The following is a 12,436-nucleotide window of genomic DNA, read 5'->3' as shown; positions in this document are numbered from 1 at the left end:
AGCTCAGATGTCGACCAACTGGTTTTTTGAAGGATTTAGAGAGCGGGCCCCAGTGGCAAGAGGAAAGGGTTTGTGAGTGAAGGTAAAAAATTTGGGGTGTTTACACTCCCTGGCTTGAAATGAGATTGGACCTAAGTTTTTGTCTGTAGACAACTAACATATCTTTTCATGTTTGTAGACAGCTAACATATCTATTCATCCACTATAAAAATCTTAGTTTTAAATTCACTATATTGAGACCGTGATGAAATTAACATTGACTGATAAATTTTGTCCATACACTTCTGAATTAGGAACTCTTGTTTGCATACATGTCATGGTACATAAAATAGACTAGTAGAAAAATAATGGGTTGCACAGCTGGATCATATAGACACACACATTATTTAAGTACAGTGGTTGTTCCCAATGAAGTTGTACGGTTGTGCCTTTACTTGGGATCATGTATTGATTCATATCCTATAATTTTCGGTTTTAATGTTAAAATGATTTGATACTTATGATTTATGCATATGATGTTATGCATATGCTGAGATGTTATGTTTATCATGTATATGATGATATGCAACACGATCTTATGTACATGAGATTAATATGTTGACAAAATGATTAGCATGGTTGGATATGCTATTATGTCATTAAATTTCTGTCATAATGTAATATGTTATTATGTATGTTGATATGCATGCACACGAGGTGACTTACGTGTTCATGCTATGTTTGAATTATTCTATGTGTAACAAATTATTGTTTTGGCCTATCTAAACATTTGAAATGCATGTGTATTGTATTTATGAGAACCTGGTAGGAACTAAGTTAAATGTTAAATAAGGCCTAATGATCTTATGCATGTTTGAGCCCGAAATGTCGGTTATGCTTGTACTCAAATTGGAGGCTATTGACCCTATGAGTGGTTAATTGTATTAAGGCATGAATGACAAAAAAAATTAATTAAATTAATATAAAATATGCATTAATTTTTTTAAGCTTATAATGAGACGTTAAGCAGTACTCTAGGCTTTGTGAGATTTCTTTATAGCATGAAAGGTTGCTTTTTCCCAACTATAGAGAGAAGAGACTAGGCTACTATCATGATTGTAGGGTGGTATGTATGAACTTTAGCTGAAGGAAATTCTAATATATCAAGTTGAAGGGTTGGGGACTCTCTCAACAAAGGTCACCCCATACCTTGAAACAGGTGACAATATGCAAGGCTAAGTTTAATAAGTCATAAATTGTCTAAAAGTACACCCTGAGCCATTGCCTCTAATATGGTGAGGTTTGTGCTGGTACCTACAAAAGTTTGTGATATCGAAACAATTATAAATTATGCATGTTGTTAAGACATTGCATGTATCATCTAAGTAAAGAATATAATAATAAAGATAAGAAGTTAGCCATGGATAAAAGTGGTGCTCAAATTATTGTTACGACATTGCATGTATCATCTAAGTAAGGAATATAATAATTAAGATAAGAAGTTACTCATGTATAAAAGTAGTGCTTCAATTATTTCGATAAACTCATGCATTGTTTAATTGCTCATACATAGATATGATATAGATAATGTATTTTTAGATTATTGGATGTTTTGATGTTCCCCATATGTACATGTGCTAGTCTGGATATATTCATGTTCTAAATTATTGCTGCATGGTTTTTTTTTTGTAATAATTGTGTATTAGAATGCATCATGATACAATATAGAATTGTATCACATATGTTTTCAAATAAGTATGTTTATGCATATTTGGTATTGTAACCACATGTATTGTTATTGTGTTCCTACTAAAGTTAGATGAGTCTGACCTCTTTAATTTTAACATTTTTAGGTGATGAGGCTTGACTGTGTAATTCAAATGATTGGCTGTGGCTGAAACTTGCATTGGGATGCTATAGGGGTTTGGGGTTTGGCAATGGACTCTGGGTTTGGTTTCGAGTTAGACCATTATGAATGTTTTTATTTAATTCAATGTGAATGAGTAATGATTTTTAAATTTATGAAATTTTCTAGAATGGTTAGTGTTTGATATTATGTCTATAGCATTCCTGATTTCTTGTTTCCGCTATTGATTTAAAAAGAAAATTATTCTAAAAATTGAGTTTAAAAATCAAGGGCGTTACACCTGCCATTGAACTCGTCTTTTTCATAGGATCGAACCCGAGGTATGTACCATTCACAATGCAGCCATCTCAACAACGATGATCGAAAGTGGAGATATAGTACATGATAGCTTATCTCAACAACTTCTCTCTCTCTCTCTTTAATTTTCTATAGGCAGGCTATGGTGTGGGATTCAAATCCGAGACGTACCCATCAGTTAAGATAGTGTGATCTTACCATCCAACTATCTATTCGATCCCAACTTATATCAACAGTTGCACATCTTGCATTTATATGTGAAACGTGAATATTAGGAAAAAGAATAGTGAAGCATAAAGTGCGAGGATTGCATCTCTCCGAAGTTTAATATTTTCTATTTTCTTTTTTGTTTTTTCCCCAAGAAATGCAGAACTTTTGTTTGTCATGGGTCCAACAGATGAGCACTTGTAAGATTTTGCATGGTTTGTAAGGAGGGCTCCCTTCGTTAGTTTCCCTGTGACATGAGCTTGGAGGCCGTTTACTTTTAAAGTTAAATTTATATTTGTAAACCTTTCTATTGCCTTGCCTTTGAGTATTTTGTTAACTAGTCATTGATCCCAAGTCCTATGAGGATAACTGGATTAACTATGGTCTGGATTTAGTCTGACGTATGGCATTAATTAACATGCGTCGTCCTTGACAGGATTAATTGCCATGGTGCTGTTGTTCCACACTTTATTTTAAAACCAGATTAGCTATTCCTTTAAAAGAAGGGATAAGCAACATGTTAAATATAATTCTAGTTGTTTGTTTAAGGACCTGGGAGTCAGTTCAACTGGATTCATACAAGTTGTCTCTTGCAGCTTGACAACTGCAGGCAACTCAAGAAGAAGCTCACTAGATCTCTTCTGAATCCCAGTTCCTTGTTTAACAACCCTAGCTACCAGGAAAGGCATGGTACACGTTCTTAAAGTGTTTGACATGAATGAGGAAGAAAACTCTTGAAAACCATAACCAAGTAGAGCGAAGGTACAGGGCTTACAGACTCTATTGGGACAGCATCAGTTGGCAATACGTCGATGATCATGTTTTCCATATACTTGTACATAACTAGGCTTTTGAATCACAGAACAAACTCATCAATCTATGGGCAGACCATCCATAAGTTTGTGTAGGTAGAGAAGAAGAAGAAAGAATACACAAAGTTCATGCATGTCTGATTTAGGCTCCTCCTCGGAGGGTTTGGACAATGGTGTTGTGCCACGGGTCAGAGAGGTGTTGCAGCAGGTTCTCAAAGGGACCTTTTCCAGTCACATTGTGTTGAATAACAAAACCCAAGAACGCCAACATGGCCAGTCTCCCTGCAAAAAAAAAAAAGGAAGAAAATGACTCTTCTTCACACACAGGTTCTGATCAAGTTAATAGCATGCTTGGGCAGTGATGACATGGTTGAGCCTGTTGTTTCCAGTTTTCAATGGTTGCATGCTCAAGTCTCTTATTGAAGTCCTCATGATGTTCTCATTGACACTCCCATGGGGACAAATCTTCCTGGTTAATTTACCTTAGTCCAACTGATTTAGACTCAAATGATCATGAGTCCACGGGCAAATTGGCACAATTAACCAAGTCCAGGTCCATAGTTGGTAGAAACCCAGGACTTTGTTTTAAGACCCCACTCATCATGACTTGGACGATGTGTGGGTGGCACTGATCCCCCCCCCCCCACAACAAAACCCACAACATTGAGCATGCATGCAAACCAAATTATCATTGGCTAGCTCAAACCAAAGGATAGTAGCCCTCAGGGACACTTTTAATTTCAATTCGGGGATTGATATAGTAAGGAAATTTACCATTGGCTAGCTCCTTTTCCTTGGCCTCTATTGTTGGCGCGAAATTCAGGGGGTTGAAAATTCCTCCAGGGTAACCAACTTCATTTGGTGGCAAGCTATAGTTCTTAAAGATGGGATCCTGGTTCACACTGCCAGGGTTCTTAATGTCTTGCCACCTTCTGATCTCCACATAGTGGAAAAGAATGAACTCGATCACGAACAACGTTGACGATGATGCGAAGTACTCGGATTTTCCTGCATCATACCACTCCGGCACGTTGATGACTCCAGCCTTGGTGAACACCTCAGGCAACAGCATCCCAGCTACACCAAGCATAGCCCACCTGCCGTTGACCAACTCGGCCTGCACAAACCACTTCAAATTTTCTGGGTCTTCAGCTAGGCCCAAGGGGTCAAACCCATTGTCTCCAGGAAGGCTGCAACATTTTGCACAAGAGTTGAGAAATAAAACATTTGTTCGACTTCTTCAACCTTACTCCCGTTCTTAACTACTTTCAAATTGATGGAAGCTGTTCCACAAGACTACGATACCAGAAAACGCTGTAATGTATATATTTATTTATTTATTTATTTTTGTATTCATGGTGGAGATTTGCAAACAAGAAGCACAAAGAACTAAATCTGATAAAATCAACATATAAAAGTCATTATACACAAACAAAAGCTTACTAGAGATATAAGACTGACTAGCCAAGTTCACTTGCGTACATATGGTATAGTTAAAAGTGAGACAAAACAAGCTCAATGAGGACATGAGACAAAGCTCCAGGAGCCACGAGGCCGGATATGCATACTAACTAGTGGATGCGTATATCTTAGATGGGACGAAGCAGCCAAAGGCATCAATCATCATGCAGGCATGCTTTGTGGCTGAGGGTTTGCCCTGCCCTACGCATCGGAGAAACGTGACCCAAGTGGGGTTATTGAAGGCAAATTTAAGTAACTAGAGATTGCCTAATTGGATACGGTTGCCAGATTTAGATTTGTATGGGAAAGGCTAATGTCAAATCCGGTTAGCTTAAAATAGTTAATCAGATATTTCTTTTCACATGCAATTTGGATTCAGATATCCATCGATCGAATCTTCATTCTGATGAGACTCTAAACTGAATCTGAATCCCGTTATAAATTGGATACCATCTCTTCTGCGGGATCCGACTAAATGGATTCACCTTCGAACAGATATCCAACAAAACGCGATCAATTGACATCCTTAACACACGCACACGAACATTAAGGTTGCTACTTGCTAGCATACAACAAAAGAAGAAGAAACACAAAAAACGAAATCGAAGAATCACCTGCCGTTAAGATACGCAGGCGATACCAACCCAGGCAACCATTCTCCCTTCTTAGCTTCGATCTTGAAGGAGGCGAAGCGCGCTAGCGAAGGGAAGCTCCGGGCCTCATAACCCCTCGCCAACCTGCGGCCGGAACGCCCCGTCAAGAAGGTAGACGGCGCGAATCCCCCGAGCGACGGCACCGACGCCATTGGTTTATCCCGAAGCGTAGCACCGACGCTACCGGAGTTGGGTTGGCAAGAGAGGGAATGAGGGAGCCCTGCTTCTCCCACCCTGCCTGTATATTTCATGTGCCAAGCGGACTGGTGGTTGTAGTTCTCCTCCGCAATGGACGGCTCCAATTGATCTTGGCTAAGATCGGACGCGTAGATTCGCGTGTCATCTGGGCTCGACCAATCGTGACGCTCCACCCTTATCCGGCTTTATCCTTCCATCCAAGGAAATCCACCGTCTCTGTCTTGCTGGGCCCGAGGGAACCCCAAGAGCCAGTGACATTTCGCCAAGTGGAAATCCTGATAGTGAGTATCTTATTCTCCAACTTCTCCGCTCCATATATATGGAGTGCCAGGTCGTTTACCATTCAGTGGTCCACTTTGGACACACACCTTTAAGTTTTCTTTTCAATTCAAAGAAATTAGCGGCACCCATGTCACAAACATAACCGGTACAATCCGATACCTGACTTTATTTTTTGTTCGACAGAAGAAAGCTGGGGTTACGTAGACCCCTACCAGTTATACAACCATATCATTTGGGGTTCGAACTTGCAACGTCCGAACACAAGATGACATGAACTAACTGCTCTGCCAGACAAGCGGAGCCCCCTGTTGGTGATACCTGACTCTAGTTTGGCACGCACATTCGAATACTTTTTGAAAAATAAGATGCAACACGTCTGTTTGGTTAGATTTATGAATAACATGAAAAACCCTTTGAAAAATGGTTAGCTAGAAAAGAGCAGCTGCCACCTTCTCTATATATATGTGGGTTAAAATTTGCTACAAACTCCATGGATGTGATCTACTTACCTTTTTGTGGGAAGCACTTTTTTTTACTGGAAGAAACCACCTCAGAATCATAGATTGTCTGCCATACATACGGTTGTTGTCTTGGCAGCCTGAGGGCTTACCCCCCGCCCTCATGGAGTCACCATGCTTTGGCTTGCAAGGGGGTGATGCTCATGGGATTTGAACCTAGACCACCTGCCAAGCAGCCTAGGCCCCATCCCACTACACCAAATCCCTTGGGGCTATAGAAAGTAGCTTTTGAATTGCTGGAACTCGACGTATGTGCATGTCCTTCTAGTGATGCAAAAATCAATGTCAATTGAAGTATCATTTTTTTCTAACTTAAAGAACATACAAAAATATCAAAAAAACCATGATTCAAGGATTGATTCTTATACTATATCGACCATGCTAAACACAACTACGAGGATAGATTGTGTCAAAACAACTTGTACCATGGGATTCCAACTAGATCACCATGTTTTTTCATTGAAAAAACATGATCCAAGAGTCAGTTTCAACACAATCAAACATGTATATCGCATTTGGAGGGCCAAATGTGCCAACAAAAATAACATTTCAAAAGTGATACTTTTTCATTGTTACACCCCTTGGATTTTTTGATGTGGAAGGCTCGGAAGGACTATATGGTAGGTCCAGATTACCAATGGATGAATATTGCAATTTGAGTATGACAAACTCAAGATGTTTAAACCTACCATTTTTGGGTCCCGTGGGTCACATATTGGGGTGTTGAACCCTGATTGTCACTGTAAGGGAATAGGTCTAAGGTTTCTTGTAGTTGCAACTAAGGCAAAACGGTGAGAAACGTGGTCAAATGGTTGGGTTCGGTAAGCAGTTTGTGTAGGGTTTTTGGTCCAAACTGAGGACCTAAGAATTTGTGCAAGGGTCTGATATACATTTTAGGGCTCATAATTATCAAGTTGGGGTCATGAAAGAGGCTGGTGAGGTCAAACAGACCAAATTATGCATTTTTCTAAAATCGGTAGGATGTAATTTTAGTTTTTGAGGTTTCAAAAGTATGTAGCAAGTAGAGAAAGTACCTCACACGTTCTGGAGTGCCAACACACGATCTACAACATAGAAGTTTTGGTTGGATCTCCAGAAGAGCTAAACCGCAAGCGTACAAGATAGGGAGAGTATGGGCTCTTCAGGGGAGGTGTCGACCATCCTATGGAGGTCCTAACCTTTGCGAGAGTAAGAGTGAGAGAGAGATAGAGAGATGACATCTAGAGAGAAAAGGAAGACTAGAGAGAGGTTTAGGAAATCAAATCAATAAGCATGTTATTCAAGAGGGTTCCTAGACCTCTTTATATAGAGGAAAAGTCTGGAGTAGAATCCATATTTAGTACATAAAATTAAACTAGCCCATAAACCCAAAACACCCTCTTGTTGCTCAAAAATATATCCTACTAGGCAACAAGAACTAAACTAAAATAGTAGACTAAAGTCTTATCCTAAATTGGACACTCTATAAGCCTAATGTCCTAAAAATTAAAAAACAAATAAAAGAGACATAAGTGAACTGTATATAACCTCTCCTTTTTTAAAGGAGGGAGAAGCTCTAGAGAGGTGGGGACATCCCACACTCTTCCTCTAATTTGATGCCTCTTATGGGCCTCACTGGGATGTTGTCCTTTTCTCTAGTGTAAACATATGTCCGCTGACATTTCTTCTGAATGAGGAGTCGTCTCAATGGCCATGTCACCTCCATGGGCCCCACTTAGACTTGGGAAATCCTTTTCTATAGCCGAGATGGCATTTGGATTATGGAGCAACGAATCTGACAAGTTCTCTAGATCTATGATCGTAACAGCTCAACCACGCTCTGAATCACCTTGCCTTTAAGGTCAAAAATTTGAGAACCTCTTTTTCAAGTCGAATTCTCATTCCCATGTGGCTGAATCACCTTCCGCCATGATTGCACTCAATGAGATATTCCTGCATCATTCTTTCATTCTTCTGTAGTCTGTTCATCTTCAAGATGAAAGTGAGATGGGGCACATAATCTTCATCATGGGGCACATTCACAACCGTTGGAGGTTCACCATGGAACGGTTTGAGGCAAGATATGTGGAAGACATGGTGAATCTTCACCTCCTCAAGGAGTGTTAGATGATAGGCCACTTTATATATTTGTTCCTCAACTCGGTATGGTCCGTAGTACCTGGACAAGAGCTTGTGATAATCATGGCTCGAGAGAGCCTTCTATCCTCTAAGCCTGCATTTTAGCCATACCCAGTCTCTACCTCGAATGCTTGATCAGATTAACCCTTGTCATAGATCTGTCTCATGAATTGTTGGGCTTTCACAATGTTTTGCCTTAAGGTAGCAATAATATCATCTCGTGCCATTAGAGCATGATCTAACTCAGGAGATACAACACTCACGTGATCATATGCAGCCATTGACGAGGGAGGGAACCCGTATAATGCCTTGAATAGAAGTAATCTCTATGAATGAGTTATGACTTGTGTTGTAGGTATATTTTGCTCATGGCAAAAAGTGTTGTCACTTGTTTGGGTAGTCTCCTATGAAGCAATGAAGGTAAGCCTCTACCGCCTTTTTCATAATCTATGTTTACCCATCCATTTAAGGGTGGTGAGTGGTGTTGCAGTTCAATTTTGTCTCACTTAACTTGAAGTATGTGGTCCAAAATTGACTCAAAAAAATTAAAATTTGATCGCTCACAATACTCCTTGACATCCCACAAAGTTTCACCAGTGGCTCATGAATTGCTTTGCAACCAATTTGAAAGAGTATTCTCGAAGCAACCTAATGAAGTGAGTGTACTTAGAAAACCTATCCACCACAGTCTTGATGACCTCTTTTCACTAACATGCATGTAAGGCTTTCACAAAGTTCATGAAGATATCCTTGTCATACTCACTCGGGGATCAACAAAGGCCATAACAACCCAGGCAATTTTATTGCCTCATAATTATTGGCTTGGCAAACTACGCATTGACGCATATATTCACATACACAAGCCATCATGCCCAACCAATAAAAAAGTGATTTCAACCTATGGTACATCTTGGACATGCCCTCATATCTTACACTAGGTGTGTCATGCACCTCATACAAAAGAGATTATAGACACTCAATTCTTTATTAAGATATTTTTAGTCCAAAATTCCAACTTTTTCTTGCAGCAAGATACCTTAAATTTGATTTTTGGCATACAAAGCAATTTCTTTCATATGTTGACCAAAAAAAGAGCTAACGAAAATATTCTTAGATTTTCAATGAGTCAAAAATCAGGTCAATTTGTCATCAAGATCAAAAGTTATGGCCAAAACAACTTCGCAGTCTGTAACGACACATTATGTTGTCATGAGCCCTTGTTGAATTATTGTCAGAACTATCCTGAATTATCGCCATCCTTGTTGTTGTCACCATCATCTTAGAGTTGTCGCCATTATTATTGAATTGTCGTTAGAGAACTTTCTATTCCAAAAAAATAACATCATCCACCCTTCATGACACCTAAAGTTGTCATTAGAACCCCTGTTGATTGTCACCCTGGTCGGTTTGAGCCATAGGTTGTCATTACTGACTACCTCTAACAACAACTAACTTCTCGTTAAGGCTAGAATTATTGTCAACACCACTTGTCACCAGTGCTTGTCGACACCAGCTTGTCATCAACCACCTTTTTTGTACGTGTTTGGGACAAGATTTACCTTCTCAGCCTTCCAAAATCGTATTTGGAAACCTTCCAAGCCTTAAAATCTTATTTCCTTAGAAAAACTCTTCATCCAACGCAAAAAACATTGGCTAAATCTCAGTAATTCGAAAACGTCTTTTCAGGAACCATCCATCTAGATGGATCTCAAATACGTAGGAAACATATTTAGATCTACCTAAAAACCTATAAATAAGAAGTCACCCCCTATTCTAGCATATGACGTCTATCTCTCTTAGCATTGTCATTCTGCCAAAATCTTTAAAGACCTAGCCTAACCGACCTAGCCAAGTCCATCAAGTCAAACCTAGCATAACCTAAGACCCATATCCCTTGTCTAACCTCCCTTCTTAGATTATGTGCCTAGCTGAAGTGCCACCTGTGCTTCCCCACGCTCATCAGCAGCATAGAAAGGGCTACCTAAGCTCGAGGTGAGATTCAATTTTTATTTCTATTTGTATTTGATTTATTTGTGTGTTTTACTAAGTTTGTAATAGTTCTAACATTCATATGTTATTTGCTTTTGTGTCTTTTTTCTTAGTTTTGATATCTACTACCACCGAACTCATTTTCTTCTAGGTCTCATATACAAGGTATGAATCCCCGCAATGTCGTCACTCTAAAAACAACGATCAAGGATTCCTGGTTTAGCTGATCCCTTCTTATTGAAGGATAAAAGGCACTTTATCTTGAAGAATGGTCTCCACACTCTCTCATAATTTGGATCTTGTTTCAGGTCCATTTAAAAAAAATAGTGAAAAACCCCTCATTTTTTGTTTTTCAAAATCTGGGAGGGATCCAAAGAATGGCAATCATGATGGGACTGTTCACTTAGTCTATGATCTGAGTTTTTAGAAAATTAGCGTCACAAGGTTTGTGGTTTCGTTATTTTGTATCTTTCAGATATTGGATCCATCTTGAATTCAAAATCTTGTTTTCTATTTTTTGTCCTATAAAACAATATTAGATTGATAGATTCATATCTCTCTATTAGTGAGTCAGTTTTCTGCATTCTTAGGCTTGTTCAAAATCAAACAAGCTTGACTACATTTCACATGTTTAGCTTGTCTTTAGATTCTATCTCTACAACCTATGAAAATAAGCACGAACGATGAGAAATAATTATTTTGGTGATTGTTTATCATTGAAAATACCTGCTCTTTTGTCTGTATCTTAGCAACCTAGTATTGAAAACTCACATTTTTTGGCTCGTTAAAAATTTAAGTTTCATATCTAAGTTTGTCTAGTTTTGAGTCAGAGCCAAAAATCTCTTTGGGGCTTTCATTTTTCTAATTCAAAATCCAGTTGCACTATTTGTAAAACTCATGAATTTTTGATATTTTTATGAGAAAAATAAATAAATTTATTGTTAAAATATCATTTGAAATTAAGATGAGTTTTAAGATTTAATTTGAGCTTTAATTTAGATTCATAATAAATTTCAATTAGAAATTTATTCTGAATCAGGTTTTGAGTTTTAATCAGATTTAATCTGAATTCATATCAGATTTGGATTTAATTCTAATTTAATAAATATGTCTCAACTATTATAATTAGATTTGCGTTTGATTCAAATCTAAATTTGAGACTTAATTAAATAACAATTCAAATTTGAATTATATAATAATTTGAATCCTTGTCAAAATTAAATTTGAAATTTAAATTGAATTTGGATGTAATACATGTGATTCTTCAAGGTATTTTCAATAAATAAAATAACATTGATAATAAATTTTATGAGAAACGAGTGTAAAGATGCAAATTAGTCTAACATGAGTGATAAGAAGTATTTTATAAAAAAATTAAAGTTGATTAAAGTTGATTTTAGTGAAATTTACATTCAGAATTGAATTTATGAAAAAGATGGAATTTGATAAAATAATTAGTAAATTTTATATAAATAAAGTTGAATATGATTTCAGATGAATTTAGAATAATTGGATAGAATGTAATGTAATTTCAATAAATTTGAATTTAGTTTTATGAGTTTGAATTCTAAATTTTAAAAAAATATGTTAATAAATAATAAAATCCTAATCTAACTAAGCTATGGGACTTTGATGTTAGCTGGAGAAGCAAAATGATCAATCTTCACTAGCCGCCCTCCTCCTTATGCAATTGAACCTGCAAAATGATGTTAGTACCTAATCTACTTCAAACTAAACAAGATTTAAATCAACTAAAGAATAAGTTACTGAAATAAACTAATTATCTAACTAACTAACACAATAAAAATGCAATTAAATAAATGCAATTAAACTAATTCTAATACTAATGAAATTACAACTACTCAATGCTAATCACCAACTATCAACTAAACTACAAAGCAAGTAGATCATGCAATTAAACAACTAATTAAATAATTAACAAAATTAATCTAAACTAATTTACTCTTTCTGAAAAAATACAGAACCTACTCTAACTACAAATAATCAGAAAAATAACAGAATTAAAAATTAAAACCTAATTCTAGAGAAAATTCC

At 37.3% G+C, this 12,436-nt stretch overlaps 1 protein-coding gene across 1 annotated transcript; it reads right to left on the bottom strand.

Annotated features, from left to right (window-relative positions):
• Positions 1–3,069: 3,069 nt before the first annotated feature.
• Positions 3,070–5,626, bottom strand: LOC149816874 (chlorophyll a-b binding protein 4, chloroplastic-like). The gene is made up of 3 exons (XM_089988171.1): positions 5,238–5,626; positions 3,937–4,352; positions 3,070–3,444 (listed from the first exon to the last, which is right to left on the bottom strand). The coding sequence occupies exons 1-3, from the start codon at positions 5,525–5,527 to the stop codon at positions 3,305–3,307; spliced, it is 846 nt and encodes a 281-aa protein (XP_089844297.1). The 5' UTR covers positions 5,528–5,626; the 3' UTR covers positions 3,070–3,304.
• Between the last annotated feature and the right edge of the window lie 6,810 nt (positions 5,627–12,436).

This window comes from Nuphar pumila, chromosome 14 (genome assembly GCF_984573655.1).
Source record: "Nuphar pumila chromosome 14, dmNupPumi1.hap1.1, whole genome shotgun sequence".
Lineage (NCBI taxonomy): Eukaryota > Viridiplantae > Streptophyta > Magnoliopsida > Nymphaeales > Nymphaeaceae > Nuphar > Nuphar pumila.
The sequence above is the reverse complement of the archived record's forward strand: the minus strand, read 5'-3'. Positions and strand labels throughout refer to the sequence as shown.